Source organism: Tachypleus tridentatus, chromosome 6, assembly GCF_004210375.1.
Source record: "Tachypleus tridentatus isolate NWPU-2018 chromosome 6, ASM421037v1, whole genome shotgun sequence".
In the NCBI taxonomy this organism is placed as follows: Eukaryota; Metazoa; Arthropoda; class Merostomata; order Xiphosura; family Limulidae; genus Tachypleus; species Tachypleus tridentatus.
Window position 1 is genome coordinate 64,295,157 of NC_134830.1, and position 21,687 is coordinate 64,316,843.

Below are 21,687 nucleotides of genomic sequence, written 5' to 3' on the forward strand. Positions count from 1 at the left end.
TTACTGTAATTTCAATATAGGTACTTTTAGGATAACTATGACTCAAATATAATCAACACATCTTGTATGATAGTAGTTAAAATGTATTTTGTAGAAGACTGAAACTGGAGTAGGTTATCTAATATTGCAATAAACAAAGACTATTTTTATTTACTTAAGAAATAAAGCAAGGAATGTTCAAAATGTATAATGTTTGAGATTAAATTTAGTTTTAGTTACATATGATCACCATAGATCATTTGTTTATTAATGGTTACAAGACAGACTAGTTTTCTAAAATTCCAACAACAAACTTTCTTTGTAACATATTATTTCAATGTTTAATGTTTTAACATTTAATATAACAACGTATTAAAACTATATGTTAAAGAAAGTCAACCCAGAAACACCCATACAGCTAACTGGAGTTTTCAAGCAATTTTTCTATAGAGTATCTAACGTCTTAAAACATTAATGTTTTAAGCCTAAAGATTTATCAGGTACTATTGAGATGTTAAAGCGAGAATGCCAAATTACTGGAAGATAAATACAATGTTTATTTTAATGATTTGTAACTGTTTCCCCTTATAAATTTTCAAGGAAAGAAAAATTCATAATTAACAACAAGCTGAATTATCGCTTCTACTTGTATTTTGCAAATTAAAAATATACATGTTTTGAATAAAAGTTTCCAAGTGAAATAGAAATGCACCTGTATAAACTACATAATGTGTAACTATAATGCATGTGAAATTATATGTAATTAATAGTGAATTATAAATTGTATACCACAGAGCAAAGGTTAATAGAATACATAAATCTAATAATATAATGTACCATGACACTTCATCTTTGTGTGAGCGTCCTTAGTCAGTGATCAAAATAGTAGTAAAATCAGACAACTTAAAACAAACAAAGTATGCGTTTCCGAAAGCTTTTGAAATGAAAGAAGTTACGGAAATGTTTTAGGTGCGGGCTGTATCGTTCGACGAGTAAGTAACAATTTTTTCAAACTACTAAAGACGATATCAAAAAATTCGTAGACGATAAGCAAGTTGTATCCGACATACATTCCCAGAGCTCCTCCGAAACTACTCCATAGGCTTTCATTCTGTAAGATATGAAAGTAAACTGATTACATTTTCAGATCAATTTGTTCCTTAAAACGTTTATGTTTACTGAAGGAGTAATGTATCTTAATACATTTTAAGCACTTACTTATGCTAAAAATATTAATGTAATAAAAGATATCTTCATATTTTATATATATGTGTAAGAACTGTTTGCCAACTAGTACGCTTTGTAAAGAATGATATTTTGCTTACTGTGTACTTGGCCTCCTGAATATAGTCTTCAGAGTTCAGAGTTTGGAAGTATACAACAACACGAGCTAAGCCACTGAAAGGGAAGTGGACAAAGAAAACTTCAGCATTTTATATATATATATATATATATATATGATACATTGTCATACGTGTCACTAGCTTTTATTTCTATTATTTCTAGATATAACTACTTTATATATTTTTATAAACAGAGTTTAGGCACTTTATATTAAAATAATTGTGGAACCTCACCACTTCGTTACAGTCTATGTTCTATCATCTTCTATCAGATAACCGTGCGTCTTGACAATAAGTCTGCACCGCAACTTTATTGAAGAATCTCACCATTTAATATAACCCACCTAATTTACGAGATCGACGTTTTTTCAGTCTCGTTTGGAACAGTCAGATTCCAGAGAAATTCATATGTGCTGTGTTTGGCGACTTAATAACTAAGTATTCGTATTGAATAGCATGAAAATCAATTTTATTATTAAAGTATGCAGAAGTGTTCGTGGAAAGCAAGATAAGATGGTCCCATTGCATGGCGGATAATCACGCTTGTGAATGATCAAGACCTCAGCTCCAATTTGTTGTTTCAGAACACCCTTGATTGAAGGTAACACTTAATATTTCTATGGTTACTAAGTAGATATTTAATGAAATTACATTTTACTGATTTCAAAAATGCAGCATTATAGTCAGGCGAATATACCGTAATAGAAACACAGTTTAAATTCAATGATGTTTTATAATCTATGACTGCTTTACGATAAGTTCCTTAGAGTTAATGTTTCCGTCTTTCTCGGCCGATGATCTATATTTCTGTCATAAGCTTTGGCCGTAATGTACATCATTATCACACGTTAATGTCCTTGTATACTTGTGCTATTTTTCTAGATAATGTGCGACTGGAACATAGCACATGACCTTCCATTTTAAATGCATCATTTATTTTAAAATGCAGTTATTTGGAGTTGAAAAGTGACCATTTTCCCTCATCTTGGGGTCCGTTTTATTTAACCTTATATTTTAACGACCCTGACAACAAATGCTTTATTTCATAATCAACTAGCTCTGTTTTCAATCTCTGTGTTAACGAGACATGACATTTACAATGAAGTAGAGTTCATTTTCAGCCCATTCGTTTTCTCATGACACTTACCTTAATTTCTGAAAACTGCGGACAAAATTAAGGTGACTGTCTTATCTCACCTTCCCTTACGCCGTGGAAGCAGCTGGGATATAAGTGATGGAAATCTTTCAATTTTTATACGTACTGTTGCCAGGAGCACTAAAACGACATTTATTATTAACCTTTTTATCAATGGATTTTCAAGTGTTACAAGCCGCCACACCTTGCTTATCATTGTAGGGTTAAGACTCGTAATGGTCTCATTCTGGATGATCGTGAAGCTCTAGCTTGATCGATATTTATAGCATAAAACTGCTATGAGTGGAACTCAGCCAAACGTGATTGACATCACGCGTCGTGTACCTCAGGGCTCATTGCAAAGACCTTTGCTCTTTTTGATTTACATCAATAACGTATATGAATGAATGGTCAATAAAATACTTGAGTCTGCTGATAGCATTAAAGATTTGAGTGGATATTTTTACTGTAGATCAAAAGAGAACGAATATTCTCGTTTTGAAAATGGTAAGTTCTGGATCTGAACACATCTCAGGACATGAATATTTTGCATTCGGAAGGATTGTTACGTACGACATAAAGTAATTTCATGTGAGATATTACAAAATGTTATTCTGCTTCGTCTTTACTGATATTTTTAATATATTTGAAGTTCATTTTTTATTGCTGTCATTCGTACATTTTCCCTAACGTCTTTAGTTTAAACTAGAAAGCCATCACAATAACAAATCGTGGTTACGTACGTAGTTTTTTCTCCAAATGTTTTGTTAACCTAGAGGGAAAAAATAAAGCTCATTACATAATATAAATATATAAATATACAACTTGGAAACTACTAAATACTGACATTATGTAACAAATGTATAAAATGTACTTTTATTGGATACAGGAAAAAAATGTTTTACAGTATAATGAAAATTACTTTAACCAATTCGAGAAAAGTTATATATCTTAAAAAACACACATAAATCGTAACAAAATGTTTTATTCAAATTACCTTATTTTTCTTCCCAATAATAAAAGACCACTTCGTAGCAGAATAAGTCTTCAGAAAATCTATTTCCCTATAAAAACAATATTACAATGCTATACTACAGATAGTCTTGTGAAAAATTGACACCTATTAAAACAGTAACCACGTTCTATTTTTATTACAAAAAACAATATATTGTAAGTTGTTTAATACGACAGCAACGAAAACATTATATTATACACACAGAATATATCCACTATACTTATATTTCATTTTAGTCTCGAAAAAATTTTATTTTTCTCATATTATATAGAGCAATACACGAAGGAATGTTAACTCGTACCAATATACTACAAACATTAACATCAGCGTATGTAACTATTGGACTTGCTAATCTTTTCTAACGACTTCTTGTGATAGTCCAAAGGGCTCGAAAATTTTCGTAAAGCAAGTTATATTAGTTACTGAAGTTACTAACGATAATTTAATAAGAAAGTCTTGTGTGGGTTAGTGGTGTGGGCGCTCGACTCGAAATCTGCTTGCTGTGGGATTGAAACTAGACAAACCATGTGCAACGTGTCAGTCATAGGATCATTATAATATGACGATCACTCCCTTTTCTCACTGGTAAAGAATAGCTCAAAAGTTGGCAGCAGTTGTTACCCGTCAGTTAACTTCCTGGTGGTTGGTTGCTCAGACTTAGAGTTTGTTAGAGATAGCTTTGTTGTATTGCCAGAAACAAAACAAACAATTAATAACGTGTTTCTTTTTAAGTGACCAATCACAGAAAACTATAAAATGTCATGATACTCACTTAACTTGTTCTTAAAAATTAAATTATGTCACTTACTTCTCACCAGGGGGATACTAGCACTTCTATGATATATGTGCTCATGATATTTCAACGATAAATGACAAAAATTATTCGAGTAAAATTGATCGGCACAGTCAGGTAAATTTTATGGTTATTTAAAAGCTTTAAAAAGTAAGTCAATTTTGATATTTTTAAGCATTTTACTCTAGTTTTATGAAGCAAGTTATGTTCGCGACTTTCCTAAGCGTGAATATGTTTTAATAAATCAGGCAGTAACAGCAGCTTTCTAACCTTGTTTAACTGTAATGATTACTCAAGTTAATATTGTGGAAGAATTTGCAGATTAGGTGAAAATAATGCATTGCCTTTTACACTTCCTGTAGAAACATTCTCACATCATAGTAATATAAAATCACAAATGTTAACAAGAGGTAACTTAAAGTGAGAAATGCATTTAAACTTTCAAGTAACAAGTTGTGTTTTTTTCTCTCACAAAGTCTTGTGTGCTTGTTGTTGTGCAACTTTCTTTTTTTATTCTGTGGGGTGTCGTTTGTTTGTTTTTGTTTTTTTGAATTTCGCACAAAGCTACTCGAGGGCTATCTGTGCTAGCCGTCTCTAATTTTGCAGTGTAAGACTAGAGGGAAGGCAGCTAGTCATCACCACCCACCGCCAACTCTTGGGCTACTCTTTTACCAACAAATAGTGGGATTGACCGTCACATTATAACGCCTCCATGACTGAAAAGGGAAGCATGTTTGGTGCGATTGGGATTCGAACCCTCGACCTTCAGATGACGAGTCAAACGCCTTAACCCACTTGACCATGTTTGGCGCGACGCAGGCGCAAACCCGCGACCCTCGGATTACGAGTCGCACGCCTTACGCGCTTGGCCATGTCGGGCCCTGTGGGGTATCATCACATATAATTGCGTTTGTGCATTTGTTTTAGAGTTTCGCGCAACGCTACACAAGGGCTGTATAAGCGGGCCGTTCCTAATTTTGTATTGTCAGACTAGAGGGAAAGCATCTAGTCATCACTACCCACCAGCAACTTTTAGGCTACTTTTTTATCAACGAATAGTTGGATTGACCGTCATATTATAACGCCTCCACGGTTGAAAGGGCAGCATCGTTGGTGTGACGGGAAGTCGAGCATATAATTGTTGGAGAAATATTTATATCATTGTATAACACAGTGCAACATTGTATTTTATTTTATGAGTACTTTGTCGTCAATATACATGTGTCTAACGATGTAGTTGAAAGTTTATCTATGGTTTTTGAAATAGTCATTTAGGTTTCTTTGTAACATTTTCGTTGAGTAATATATGTATTTTTGATAATAATTTAAAAGAATTAACTAATTTATTTTCTTGTATACATCTATTATTCATAATTGGTTTCTGTGGAGCTTCGTTTATTTTTCTTCCTTATATTTATTGTCTTATGGCATCTTAAATCTATGTATAGTCTGAACTTGTTCTTATTCAAACGAAATCAAGATTTTAAAATAAGTTGCCGTTGTAATAACATGCCTGGCCCGGCATGGCTAGGTAGTTAAGGCACTCGACTCGTAATCCGAGGGTCGCGGGTTCGAATCCCCATCACAACAAACATGCTCGCTCTTTCAGCCGTAGGGGCGTTTATAATTTGACGGTCAATCCCACTATTCGTTGGTAAAAGAGTAGCCCAAGAGTTCGCTGTGGGTAGTGATGACTAGCTGCCTTCCCTCTAGTCTTACACTGTTAAGCTAGGGAGGCTAGCACAGATACCCCTAGTGTAGGTTTGCGCGTAATTCTAAAAACAAACAATAACTCGGCTACCCAATGGGCTATCTGTGCTTATATCATTATGAGTTTCAACACGAGATGTTTAGAATCTTAAGCGTACAGATTTATAACCGTGCCTCTGACAATTACAAAATATAATAATAATAAAAACTGCGTGATCTAATATTAACAATATGCTACAGAAATATCTATTTCATAATATTTGTGAGTAAACGTATGCTTTATGGTCTATTGTAAATAACAGAACAATGTAATAACTTAAAAAAATATAATTAATTCACGTTTTAGATTATAATACAATTACAATTTTGCTGCTAAGACTCTTTCAAGTAACAGCCATATCCTTAGAAGATGGGAACGCCACTTTATAAGAACTACTTAATATACTGTTAGCTTCTGCAGCATGATTTCTTAAATAAATCACGATCCTTTAGTTTTTCTAACATCTGTTCAAAAGCTGACGCGTATCATTGATAATCTCATCATAATAAAGATAAATTTGCATGAGAATACTTACTGGCATTGAGGCTCACAAGGACAGTTTAATTTCTGACCAAAAATCTTCCTCACACAGTTGACTATTCCTAGAAATTACATATATTTATATATATATATTACAACACAGTTTTGTACAGATATTCTAATTAAATTACAACAGCATTTTATTACAAGAGTTAACACAGAAAGTGAGCACAATTCAGTTTAGCAGTTTTACAACCATTTTGATTTCAATTTCAATAAATGTGATATTCTGATATTCAGTTTGTTACATTGTAACAAAATCTAATAATATGTTTTGGTTGTCGTTATGGTAAACAATCGAAATTAACATTGTATTTTATCTTCCAACTTTCTAATCTTTATCTAAAATGCCTGTTGAAAAGTTATCTCTGTAGGTGTGAGAAATAAGTTGGCCTTTTGTTAGAAAACTGGCTAAATGGAAGAAAGCAGAGAGTTGGAAAAATGATAAATTTCGTTAGTCGTTTACCACAGGGCTCATTATAAAGATATTTGCTGTATTTGATTTACATTAGTAAGATGTATGAAGGAATGCTTAATAAAATACTTGAGTTTGTTGATGACATTAAAGATTTGGGTGGTGCTTGTTGTGAGAAGGATGCTTCTACTGTACAAAATAAGATTATTTAGAACAACTAAATGGCAGGTGAATTTTAATTATAATAAATCTTGGTAATGCGCGTAGGATATCATAATTTATATTATTTCTATAATTGTAATGTGAAGAACCTTAATAATGTTATGGAAGAAAAGGATCTTGGTGTTCTGGTTCATCACTCTCTTAACCCAAATAAGCAACGTGGTGGTGCTAGTGGCAATACAAATAAGATATTTATGTCCTATTTACAAAATTATTGAATACAAGTCTAAAGGCGTTGTGAGGATCATTCTATAGGTCATTGATTAGACCACATTTGAAGTAATGCGTTGTTAAGTCTAGGACTCCTTTCCTTAGAAGGGACATTGAATTGTTGGAAATGGTTCAAAAGATGGAAAGGCTGTAGTGTGCAAATAGCTTAGAAAATTTAATTTTTTCTAATGAAAAAGAGAAAAATTAATTAACAGAACTGCCAGTGTTGATAGTTCATACGTTTTTCGTATTTGATGGTGATAGCAGTAATACTAAGACAGATTTTTTAACAGCTTTTGGAACAGGTTTTTTCAGATGCAATGGATACATTTAATTCAAGGAAGTTTGACAAATATTTGATTAATAAGGGCTAACTTTGAGTTTACGGCCCGGCATGGCCGAGCGCGTTAAGGCATGCGACTCGTAATTTGAGGGTCGCGGGTTCGCATCCGCGTCGCGCCAAACATGCTCGCCCTCCCAGCCGTGGGGGCGTTATAATGTAACGGTCAATCCCACTATTCGTTGGTAAAAGAGCAGCCCAAGAGTTGGCGGTGGGTGGTGATGACTAGCTGCCTTCCCTCTAGTCTTACACTACTAAATTAGGGACGGCTCGGTGCAGTGGGCTAACAACCTACTCACTTAAACCAGCCTGTTACAGAAACCGCAGTGATTGCGGCCCTATGTTCTTTAAAGGAATCGAGTGGCTGATGATGATGAAGTTTGAGTTTTGTGTTTAATTTAATTAGAATAAAATTGAAGATGTTACTCACTCATACTTCCTTGTATATTGCAAATATTAATCTGTGAATTGGTAAAGAACTTAGGCAACCATGCAGCTTGGCAGTTACATCGTTTTTCTATATGTTTCTGTAGACAATGTTCTCGACAATCCTATTTAGTGAAACATATTATTGTATTATTTTCTATGTAGATTATACAACAAGTACATGTTCTAATGTTTCCTTTTTGTATTTTATACAACACGATAAACATAAGATGAATATTTTTAACTGCGTACCAATAAAACGTAGGTGGAGTTAATGGTCTTTAAGAATGTTTGATGGGAAACGAGTTTGTCCTTAATTTTTCATGAAAAGGTATACAGCAATCTTCTTTTAATAATAGCATTTTAAATGTTTACAGTAATAAAAACTAACGTACAATAATTACTATATAAAACGTGTAGCGAAACTTATCAGTAAAAAAGAGTAATTATAATAAAATTCACACATTATTTATTCATATGTTATGCTAAAACTTTTTTTTTCAGGAATTTAGTATTGTTTAGTTTAAGCATAAACATATAACAGTTTTGAAAGTATATCAAATTTAAAAATAGATACTTTGTAGCCAAGTATAGTTTGTGTAATTTCTATAAAACATTAGGTACAAGACGAAACAATGTAAGCAGATTCCAATGGATTTGATAAAGTTGAAAAGTAACTTATTTTAATTAAGACGACAAATACTGATACATACTGTTACAGAATATGAGAAGTTTCTTTTTCGAAGATCTTCCAAAAAATCTGGCCATTCCTTGCGACAATTATCAGGATAGGGAAAAGGCAGACGAGTTATGTTTGTCTGTAAAAATAAGGTTGACTTGGAATGTCAGTTGTAAGATCATATTTACATTTTTAATACAATAAAGTCATTATATATATATCCACTTAACAAATCGAAGACAAGTAGCGTTGAAATCATAGGGCATCAATTAAAACACATGAGGTGCCTAATATTTAATTTTCATTGGGTTTGACTCTAATACATTATTTTGTTATTTCTATTGCTAATTTTATACAAATCACAAGTGGTTGCTTTTAATTTTACAAATATCTTGATTCAATGTGTGAATGTTTCTAATAGACACTACATCTGATAGCAAGTATTATGAAGTTCGTTTCTGTACAATTCAGTTGAAAAACTTTACCAAGATGTATCTTAATTTTGTCTTATTCCTTGTATGCTATGCAATTATATAATTAGTCTTTATGTTTAATATATAAATGCGTATATAAACGAAACCAACCTAACGAGAAATGATAAATATAACCCTATCATAATGAAACTTTCTATAAAGATTCCAATAATCCACGTACAGTGTCAATTACACCTGTGAAGTGTATTTGTCATCAGGTATGTTTATTTTAGCAAAGTCTTCATCTAAAACGACATCATACCTGTTGTAAACCAATATATGTTGACTCCCCAGGTTTCAAATAGATCGAATCTTTAAATATAGAACCAGTTATTGCAGAAGAATGAATTAGGATGAGAGCACCGCGTTCTTCAATAAATGGCAGATATTGGTCTGGTTCAATATTCAGAATTAAATCTAATCCTATGAAACAACAGTAAAAATGTAATAAAGTTAGTTAACAATTTCATATACATATTGTTGCAAGTTTTTTATAGACATTTTAAATAATTCGTAGTAACTCTATGGTGAGATAAACTATCTTACTAGTTTGAGATGATTTTATAAAAGTACAGCTGTCTTTGTTTTTTATTTCAGTTATGTTCTATTTTATTATAGCATTTTTCAACTAAACATTAAACCGTTTAAAAGCTACTACATTAGTAGAAGGCTTATTCTTTGGGTCAAAACTAAGAAAGATTTAATGAATCTAAATATTTACATATATGTATTTAAATACATCAAAAATAACATATTTATGATTAAGATCTTTTTTTATTTTAAGAGGTCTTTAATCTTACTGAGTGGGCTTCCATTCTGTTATTTTTTCCAGACTTTGAATAAATATAATGAATAATACTACATACCTTTGTTATAGTACACAACAATAATTGTATTAAACAGAAGTTCTTAATCCCAAGGCTATAAAAGGTGAAAACATACATTGTAGTACAAACGTTTTAACATTTCTTCTTTAATATAACATAATTTTAATATTATTTGATTATCTATCACATTTTTTTCTTATAAAGAAATATTTAATATAACTATTTCGAGACCCCCTGCTAGTACAGCGGTATGCCTCCGGATTTACAACGCTAAAATCAGCGATTCGATTTCCCTCGGTGGGTTCACTCTATAGCCCGATGTGGCTTTGCTATAATAAAAAACACAATTATTGTTTCGTCAAATAGAGGTAGTAATCGCTTTAGCAGTCATAGAAAATTGAGCAATTTAGATTTAACGCCACATATCTTTAAACTTCCCATATGTATATTTTGCATTGATCATAAGTTTTTGTCTTTACATGTTTTATTAACAACATCTCGTAAATTGTGTTACGATGAGTTCAGAATGGCTTTGAAAGTTAACTATAATTTTTCAAAGTACATTAAACACGCTTGCCCTTTCAGTAATGAAGGAGTTGTAACGTGACGGTCAGTCCCACTAATCGTTGATAAGAAAAGTATCCTAAGAGTTGGCGGTGGGTGGTGTTGAACAGCTGCTTTCCTGCTAGTCTATCACTGCTAAAGTATAGATGGCTAATGCAGATAGCCTTCGTATAACATTGTGTAAAATTCCAAACAAATCAATAAATTATCAAATTTGGATTTGCAAGATGTGACTTTTCTTATGTTTTATTTAATTGTAATTAATACAAGCCATACTTTAAAGTTTGAAAATCCGAATGTGTGTAAAGTATACGATACAAATTAAAATTTCAATCAGTTTGTAATCAAAACTTTATTTGCACACACACTGTTGAGTAATAAACAAACCAACTTTAGTCAAACAAACCACCAATGCACTTGAGAAACTTAATACAGTAAACACAAAAATTTCACAAATCTCCACATTTGTCTATCTGACTGACTGACTAGTACTGTTGGAAAAGCATAGCTTTTTCCTGCCTTCACCTTATGCAAATCTAAATGCATATGATTGAATTGCGCTACCTTAACTAAATCGTTTTCCTTAGTTTTACTTATAACCTCGGTAAAAACAAGTGATAACAATAACCATTTGTAACACACTAATGAGCTAACAATACACTAGTAGTAATATTCTATGATTATGAGCATGCTCTGTGAATTACCAAGTAACAACCTTCTCTATATTACATGCAGGTGCCCAACTGCTTATGAGCACGCACCATATGATCAGCCTGCATCCCATTCCTACTTTCTTTCCTTGGTTTTTGGTTCTCTCATACGTATTTCCTAATAATTTTATATAAGCATTTTTACCATTATTTCATGGTGTTATAGTGTCTAGTTTACATAATTTAAGTGATTTTCTTTGTGGATATTGTTGAACTCTGAATATTAAGATTTTTTTGTGTAATAATCATATGAAAAATGTTAGTGGTCACTTCTGGTACTTTTATTTTTCAACAACTCAATTTTTATGAGTAAAATCACACTTCTAAAATCTGATCAACCTAGTATTAGTAAATAAGCAGTTATTTATTTATATAATTGTTGTTTAAAGCCATAACTCTTACAAGTAGTGTGCATTTTTAAGAGAACTGTTTCTCATTCAAGTTCAAGATTCTAGTGAAACATTTCCAACGTCACTCCCTCAAAGCACAAATGTAACGAAACACATTTCATCTTGCAGTATCTACTGATCATTAGATATTTAAACTAGCATCCAATTCTAGAACTATTATGTCATGTTATATATATTTTGTGGGCTCAATTGGCCATGATAATCATTGGATGAAGAACATCAAGTATTAGCTAATTCTATAGAAAATAGGGCGATCATAACCATGCACTTATTAATATTCAACAGTAATACATAGTTATGATAGGAAACATTCTACTGTAACTGGCTGTAGAGAATACCACACCTTCATATTTGAAACTCTTATCTGCTGTGCTTCAATGAAAGAAAACGTTGCTACAGCTTGCAGAATACTCCAGAAAGAATATTTTGATCTCATAAGACACATGATAATATAAATATATATATATATGTACTTACATTTACTGTATAGGCTGATAGACTCGTGGAGACATAATTCTTGCTAATTCAATACACTAGTATATATCTTAAATAACTACAAACTTTACTCACCATAATGCGGGCCAGTTTGAGTGACTCGTCTCGACGAATTTCGTTTGACATCTTTCGAATTAATAGTATAGCAATTTCCTTGTGTAGCTGTTGGATTCACTATAAAGTCACTAAATCATAGGAATAATTATAATAATTATAAGGTGTCAGGAGAAATTCATGTATTGAAAGTTCAATAGATTAATAAAACTTTTACAAGTGAAGTTTTATTAATCGAATGAATATGTTGCATCAACTGAACATGCGACACTTTCACTAGGACGATTGAGATGTTAGAGAAATACAGTTACTTTCGTCACAAAATGGCATCATTTCTTTAATATACTGCTAAACTTACAACTTCTTAAATATTTTCTTTACTTATCACACTCTATTTACAGTAAAAAAATATTGCTGAAATACAACAAAATCTCTGCCACAAGTGGTGATTGAAACATATAGAACATATCGCCATCTATTGAATAACACAACAAACATACATCTATAAAACTATTTCACATTTTGAGTATTCAAGGATCAGAATTAGAAAAATAACTATGGTATATGCAACAACCATTTCTTTATAATAAAACACACTTTTATATAAACGTACTCTACTCATAACAAGAACACTACTGCTAGGACTTTATGTGAGGATTTGATTACATCGATAAAGATGTAACTTACACATTGTATCAAAAAACTATTATATTTTTCAACAAAGGGTAGCACTTTTAATATACATATAAAAATAACAGTTTACATCAGAAAACTTAATAAAAACTTGAGCTCTGTACATTGAACCATTTTGCGGCGAGTTACTTCTGACAGAAGAGCACAATCTGAATGGTTTTCCCGTGCAAGACTTTCCAGAAAAAATACTTTGTTTGGTTTGAATTTTGCGCTAAGCTACTCGAGGGCTATCTGCACTAGCTGTCCCTAATTTAGCAATGTAAGACTAGAAGGAAGGCAGCTAGTCATTTCCACTCACCGCCAACGTTTGGGCTACTCTTTTACCAACGAATAGTTGTATTGACCGTCAAATTATAACCCCTCATGGCTAAAAGAGCGAGCAAGTTTGTGATGAGAGGATTTCGAACCCGCAACACTGAGACTACGAGACGAGTGCTTTAACCATCTGGCCATGCCGGGCCAAAAATACGTTTTAGAGAATATTCACTTTTTTCACAACGAAGAATGAATACCACGATTACTAATTACTAGCGCTAACAGCTGCCGGTTGGCGTTTATGCTAGTAATGTTGTATAATATCGATGAGGTTATTATATTTACCTGGTAACAGTTTTGGTTAAAAATAGACTTTGTTTTGAGCTGGAAAACACATTTATATTTATACAAAAGTAAATTATACTTTGAAAAAGCTTGTTTTTCTTTATTTCACTGAACTTTCTTGGATATTATTAACCTTCTATAATTTCAAGGTGATGGACTAAACGGAAAACAACTAATTAACGCTAACCACCATCGACGTTTAACCTACTTGCGCCTGATCAAATAGCCATATGCTGGTTATTCTTATAACGTAGTCTCGGACTCAAAGTGCGATTGCAGGCGCGAGTCACTGAACCTTAGATCCACATTTCTGTACCTATCCAGCAGGAAAGAAAATAGGTAGGTATGATATAAAGTTAAATTCCATTTCGTTAGTAAATATTTTCTATTTACGTTCTCCTTACTCAGACGGATGATAAAGTATAATTAACTAAAAACTTAATCTATTGTCGTGTTTTTGCTTATATCAATAAAATACTGATTATTTATTAGATTATTTATATGTAATTTCGTACAAATTCGATAGATTTTGTTTAATTTGTACGTACTTATCATTAGCTTAAAGGTAAGGTTATATTTATAAATTTCCCTATTTGTTTAATTGTAACAATATTATAGAACCACCATGCCTACCCTGGTGTTTTGCAGTTGTTTTGTAGAAACATACAGCGGTGTACAAATGTTTCCAGTTGATGACCAAGTTGCTGCATAAGTGTTCGATTACGAAGTTCAAGCTCAGCCAGCCAGGTTGTGAGGTTCTGTCTTACTATTTCATTGTAATGTTGTAAGTCTTCAATACCAATGTTACTTCCATTGTTATTATCTGAAGCTTCGGTAGAGTTGGTTTCGAATGACTCTTCTTTCTGTAACTGCAAAATGAGCTATGTTTACGTACAGACGAAATAAAATTTTGTCAGCTGGTCACAAAAACATGTGATGTCTTGTCACCGCATAAACGAGCAAACATCTCTGTTTTATGTGTGTGTATATATATATACATACATATAGATAAAGAATAACAATAAAACCAGAATGCTAGAATTTTGTCAATATAAGCACATTCAAACACCGAACACTTTTTATAAGCATAAGAGGATAAAAGGGGAAGCCTCCAGATGGAAATACTAACAACGAAATAGATTAAATTTGTCTATGTAAACGGTTTGGCTCATTCAATCCGTGATTAACACGAGGGTGCACACATGAGTAAATGTTGGTTCAGATGATTACTTTGTGAAAACAAATGTACTTTTGAAATTCAAGTTAAATAAAAAGCGCGATCTAATAAAACCGTTTAGTGTACGAAACCTTATAAACGAAAATGTAAGAACCTAATGACAATTGGAGCTTTAACATAGGTTTGAAAATTCATCAAACAAATAAGAAAATTAGGGAGTGGAAGAGCAGTGGAATACATTCAAAGAACAAAAAAATTGGTGAAGAGAAGTACTGAAATCTCTGTTAAAAGAAGAAAAATGGGACATTGAACGAACAGTGGATATCACAAAACACGTGGAAACTAATATACTGAATAAAATCCATGTAAAAAACAATAATCCAAGGCGGTACAGATAATAGGTTAAAAGACGAATATAGAATATAGGATAAAGAAGTGAAAAAAGTAGTAGAAGTGATAGGCAAAACTGGTTAGAAATGAGCCTGGTTGAGCCAGAAAAATCATCGTGGATAAATGATATAATAATAACCTTCAGTACAATAAACTAGTTGTCTGACAAAATGCTTAATGGGAGAAATATACTAATCAAAGATAAAATAATGAAGAAACCGTACAAGGATGGGTTGAATATTTGAAAGAGTTAGTGCGTGAACAAAATAATTCCATTGAGTAACAAAACATTGTTGTCAGTAGTGCGGAGGACGTTGTATATATATATAGACAGTGGTTGAATTACAGAGGAGGAAATAGTAAAACCTATTGAAAACCTGAAGAAGAACAAAGTCCTTGAAATCGATGAGATACATCCATAAATTAATTATTAAACCAGAATGAGAGGAGTTAATAAAATGGTTGACAAAAGTTCGTAATACAATATCGAAGGAAGAATTAATGAGGAAAGATTGAAACATGGCTATTGTTGTGTCTCTGCCCAAGAAATTGGATCTAAGTATTTGTTCAAACTAGTCAGTTGTTATCACGAAGTAAAGTTATTAGTTCTATCATAATAGAACGAAGGAAAACCGTTGCAGATAAGAAACTGAGAGAACGACAGCTGTGATTCAGGACTGGTAGATTATGTGAAAACGCTATTTTCGCGGTAATAGATATTTTGTTATATATTTATTTTCACATCAATGTATGTTTTAGTTAAATACATACCTATAAATGCATGTAACTTATATTGTTAAATGTTTATTGTAAAGTTCTTGCCTATTCCCTAAATTTGTACAATATTCTCGAGTGTAACAATCAGTTATATATTTTGGACCAAATAATATTTCGAGAATTTCACCAAATGTTTATAAAAGGTAGCCATCACAACACTCAGCGAGACAGTTTATATTGCTGGTTTGCTACAGTTGGTATACTATAAGCTGTAGTAAGTTACAGTAAGCTATAACTGCGATAAACTCTCATTAATCGGGAAACTTCAGATATTTGACCAGGAAAGTTTACAGATTTCAAACATTAAAAACTGTTCAACTTCAAACATTATTATTTCTATGAAAACATTAAATAGCTTCAGCAGCAAAAAAAATTATGTATGGTTAGTAAAAAGTTAGCTAGCTACCTGTTAAGTGAACAGTACCGATATCAACTCGAAATAAATTCGCTTATCGAAAACCGTAGATAAAATATTCAGTTTCAGGCGAGATAGAAGACGCAATATTGTTTGTAAATTTATAAAACTTGTGTATATGAATCATTATTTGTAATAACCATTATTATAAATTATATTTGTGTTTGTGTATTAAAATATATTTGTGTTAAGAAAAAAATCTGTGTGTATTGATCTTATTGGAAAATATCATAAATTTAATATATATCGACATTTAATTAACTTTTAAATCCAAATTACTATTTAACTCAGTTTCAGGCTATTTCAAATTTTAATACATAACATAATAAACTGGAGACTGGTCCAGGATCAATTATAATATTAATCGTAACTTAATATAGGCAATCCTAAGGAAATATAATAAAAGTTATGAAAGCAGTCTATAGGGAATAAAAATGTACGGTGTAACTCTCAAGCCAGTTAACATGCAGTTTTAAAATCAGCTCTGGTGTATGACAAGAATGTACATTATCACCATTCTTGTTTATAATTATTATTATAACTCACCATATTATAAGGAAGGTGCAAACTAAAGAATGTAGAATAAAGTTGGGAAATAATAAGTTATCGTATTTGGACTTTACCGACGATATTGCTATTATAAATTAAACTGAAGAACTACAAGAATACACGTAGAAGTTGAAGAGAAAAGCCGGAAGGGGGATTTAAAACAAAATGTGATTGTTTTTGAATTTCGCACAAAGCTACTCGAGAGCTATCTGTGCTAGCCGTCCCTAATTTAGCAGTGTAAGACTAGAGGGAAGGCAGCTAGTCATCACCACCCACCGCCAACTCTTGGGCTACTCTTTTACCAACGAATAGTGGGATTGACCGTCACATTATACACCCCCACGGCTGGGAGGGCGAGCATGTTTAGCGCGACGCGGGCGCGAACCCGCGACCCTCAGATTACGAGTCGCACGCCTTACGCGCTTGGCCATGCCAGGCCACAAAATGTGAAAAACAAGCAATACAATTTCAACTGAGAAGGAAAAGTCTAATATAATACTTGGTGAAGAGACAATAGGTCAAGTTACGAGTTTTTTCTACCTTGGAAGCAAAAATATAGCCGTTAAAGAGTGAATATCAGAATTAGTAAAGCTAATGCAGTATTTGGAAGATTCATTAGACTGCTCAACAATAGAATTATGAATATCAAAATGAGGGTTAGTCTCTATAATTGTCTTGTTATGTTTGTCCTGCTGCATGGTCGTGAAACGTGGCAGACGTGCAGTAAAAGCGAAAACAAAGTTATATGTATTCCATATTAACATCGTTCGTCGAATATTGAAATTTTCGTAGAAGAATAAAGTATAAAATATAGATATCCTGAAACCTACAGAAGAATGTGCTCTAAGGGTTTAGTCAGACAGAAGATTGAGATGGATTGTTGACATCATTAGAAGGGAAGACGCAAGAACTATGAAGCGAATGATGAATTGAAAGGCTGATGCGGAAGTAGAAAGATAGGAGGACCAAAGGTCACGTAGGACAAATGTATTGAGATAGACATCAGCAAAAGAACTATGACATGAGAAGTAATTAAAAAGATGGCACTCGAGAGAAGAAAGTATCGTCAATGGATGGCACAATGTGTCGCGAGACACAGGATAGACTAAAAAGCTAATAATAATAATAATAATAAACGAAGTAGAAAAAAATGGGAATTGTATGTCACAAAATATACTTAATTTGTGAAACAGCCATCATTTGAATAATTTTGGCATAATAAATAACTGTATGAGGGTTTGGTTAACGTTACCACAAACAATATTTCATTTAGCTAATGCTTGTTTGTTTGTTTTTTGAATTTCGCGAAAAGCTAAACGAGGGCTATCTGTGCTAGCCGTCCCTAATTTAGAAGTGTAAGACTAGAGGGAAAGCAGCTAGTCATCACCACCCACCGCCAACTCTTGGGCTACTATTTTCCCGCGAATAGTGGGATTGAACGTCATATTATAACGCCCCCACGGCTGAAAAGACGAGCATGTTTGTTGGGACCGGAAATCTAACCCGCGACCCTCAAATTACGAGTCTAACGCCTTAACCCACCTGGCTATGCCGGGCCACTTTAGCAAATGAAACAGTATATGTGTTAAGTGTTTCTGTTATAATATCATATAAAAACAAGTATGATACACTTGAAGTTTAAAATATAAATTAAACATAAATTATAATACATTTTAAGTGGTATAAAAAATAGTTTTAAATATTTTAAAACTAGCTCATCTCAGCAATTTAATCGACATTAAAAATACTAACTATGTATTTAAAAAGTGTGAAAATGTTTTTGTATACGCAGTGAAGTATTGGAAGATTGATAATGCCTGATACCTTTTTTGAAGCTAAACGTACTACAATAATAAGTGATTTAAAAAATAAAACAAAATATGACTTGTAGCAATTGCATAATGATGTAATTACACAATAATCAGAATCAGCAAACCAAAATATATTCTGATAGTCTACGTGGATATTTTCTTTAATACATTTTTAATTATGTATCTCCAGTTAAAAATAATTCAATAATATACAAACACAGCAAAGCATGTTAACTTCTCTTACCTTGTGTGAGCACAAAACGTTTTCCAAATACTGAGGCAATTTAATAGCTGAGGGTTTTTCACAAATACTATCTACTCTTACTGGATTTGCATTGCATATGGTCACAGCGGGAAACAACAGATCGTCGAAAGTGGTCATTTTAAGACTAACTGTTACAGGATATTTCCAGTAGTCCACAACTATGGAATAGATATCCAAGAATGCTTTGGTTCCTAATGACAGAAAAACAACAAGCCAAAGTGTTTTACGGCTATAGGATTCAACATGGCATATGGTGTTTAATCCAGGTATTGCAGACTCGGAGAAAGATTTTCTCAGTGTCTCCATCATGGAAATCAAACCAGTAATATTGAAATAAAACTTTCAGAAAAGTAAACCTGGTTGCTTTAAAGACGGTAGATGGTTCTACTCTTCTGTGAGGCTTGCGATAGAAGTGACACCTTTTGTTTCTTACGATATTATCAGTTGTCAAGCTGCACATGGGCATTAGTTTATAGATGTGTGTCATGTAATATCATTAGTCACTCTAGACACCTACTACTATTATTGTGTGTCTATTATATTCAGTTGACATTTATTGGCACAGAATACCTAAGTATATGCTGTACCAAAAAGGCTTTCATCGAAATTATCTGCAGTGTTTACAGCAATAAACACACTACTCTTTTAAATCTACATCTTCATACACTTAGCTGCAATCAATAGAAAAGCTTAAAGTTCTCTTTCTATAAACAACCTTGTTAGGTTTATTACTAACCATATTGTATAAGGGCTATTTACAAATATAAAAATAATAATGTCTGAAATATGTCAATTATTTAATATTCTGACGATCATTAGTGATTTACAAATGATAGTTCTTTTATGTCCGTAAATTAAATAAGTTCTCTACCTCAAACTTTAAATACTGATTACTTATTCAACATTAAAGCAAAGTTTTCGAAGACAAAAAGTTTCTGCTATTTAAGAAGAAAGCCTGTTTTCAAAATACAGATGTTTATCAAAATGAAAAATTTACAACACCTTAATATTGCTCGTTTAAAATTCCGCAAACGAAATCTGATTGCTTCTCGAACATCTGTTTATTTGAGTAAGTTCATACTTTATGTTCATATGATAATAGGTAGGCAAACAATTATTTATAAGCGTAAGGAAGAGTTTTTTGATGGTGAAAAATATATTACATGTTTTTATGTAACATTGGTCTGCTGTCTTCAAATAGCTTCCAGTGGCACAGCGGCATGTCTGCGGACTCACACCGCTAAAATCCGGGTTTCTATGCACGTGGTGGGCAGAGCACAGATAGCCCATTGTGCAGCTCTGTGCTGAATTCTAAAAAACCAAACTTCTTCAAGTACGATCTAGTCCGGCATGGCCAGAGGGTTAAGACACACGACGCGTAATCTGAGGGTCGCGGATTCCACTTCCCATCACACCAAACATGCTCGCCTTTTCAGCCGTGGGACGTTATGATGATACACTTAATCCCACTATTCGTTGGTAAAAGTGTAGCCCAAGAGTTGGCAGTGGGTGGTGATGACTGGGTGCCTTTCCTCTAGTTTTACACTGCTAAATTAGGGACGAGATGTTGACAACGCTAATGCTTGAACACAAATGATTAAATTTTGTTAAGTGTTTACCGGTTAACACTTCGTTTCAATATGGTCTTAAACTTTTGACCAACTAGTAATTAGGTTAATTTCATAGTGTTCACATTTTACCTATTAAATGCTAAATAAGTTTTTTATTTTTTATTTTTCCTTTTCTTATTTTCATCTTTCGAAGCTCTACTCAAATAAGTGTTTGAGTCTAACAACGCAAAATGTATATTTTTTTCTTTATGTTCATCGGCCTTAAGATTTTGACCAGCGGTGTATATATATGATTCAAAATGCCCTGTGGAAAAGGTATGCTATTTAAAATGTTATGACAAAATGAAATTTAGAGAAATGTGTAAACAAAACATTTGGATTTAACTACTGTATTTATTAAGCAGAACGTGTTAATCAATTTATTAACTAAAGGAAAAAAATTCCAATACAACGACTATTTTTATTTATTGAAGCATGACCTTTCATCTGTGAAATTGCCTACTCTTAAACGAAAGTATAATGACTCATAATGTTAAATTAGGAGAGACAAGTAGTTCGAAATTTCGCGTTTTTTATCATATTATTATTTTTATTATTATTATGCCACTCGATTCCATGAAGGAACATAGGGCCGCAATCGCTTGCGGATTCATTAACAGGCTGGTTTTTTAAATGAGTAGATTGTTAGCCTACTGCGCAACCCCCAACAAGGAGGAGAAACCTGAGCCGTCCCTAATTTTGCAGTGTAAGACTAGAGGAAAGCCTGCTAGTCGTCACCACCCACCGCCAACTCTTGAGCTACTCTTGTACCAACGAATAGTGGGATTGACCGAACATTATAACGCCCTCACGGCTGGGAGGGCGAGCTGTTTAGCGCGACTGGGATGCGAACCCGCGACCCTCGGATTACGAGTCGCACGCCTAACGCGCTCGGCCATGCCGGACACTTTTTTATCATATACTTCAATCCAATTTTTTTTTCAAAATAATTTATGACTCTAAATAATGAGCAGTATCTTCTAAATTATCAGAAAATTATATGAGTAAATAAAATAAAGA

The 21,687-nt window shown here is 32.8% G+C and overlaps 1 protein-coding gene and 2 long non-coding RNA genes across 3 annotated transcripts; all 3 read right to left on the reverse strand.

The window, feature by feature from the left end:
• Nucleotides 1–696: 696 nt before the first annotated feature.
• On the reverse strand, nt 697–2,708 carry LOC143254561 (uncharacterized). The gene is made up of 3 exons (XR_013030254.1): nt 2,470–2,708; nt 1,305–1,377; nt 697–1,090 (listed from the first exon to the last, which is right to left on the reverse strand). It is a non-coding gene; the product is annotated as an uncharacterized LOC143254561 (long non-coding RNA).
• Nucleotides 2,709–3,452: 744 nt separating this feature from the next.
• On the reverse strand, nt 3,453–8,293 carry LOC143254563 (uncharacterized). The gene is made up of 3 exons (XR_013030255.1): nt 8,173–8,293; nt 6,551–6,617; nt 3,453–3,521 (listed from the first exon to the last, which is right to left on the reverse strand). It is a non-coding gene; the product is annotated as an uncharacterized LOC143254563 (long non-coding RNA).
• Nucleotides 8,294–8,851: 558 nt separating this feature from the next.
• LOC143251627 (acid-sensing ion channel 1A-like) lies at nt 8,852–19,445 on the reverse strand. Its single transcript, XM_076502893.1, has 5 exons — nt 19,037–19,445; nt 14,307–14,542; nt 12,402–12,511; nt 9,583–9,743; nt 8,852–8,986 (listed from the first exon to the last, which is right to left on the reverse strand). Exons 1-5 carry the CDS (start codon nt 19,364–19,366, stop codon nt 8,852–8,854), a joined length of 972 nt encoding a protein of 323 aa, XP_076359008.1. The 5' UTR covers nt 19,367–19,445.
• Nucleotides 19,446–21,687: the final 2,242 nt, after the last annotated feature.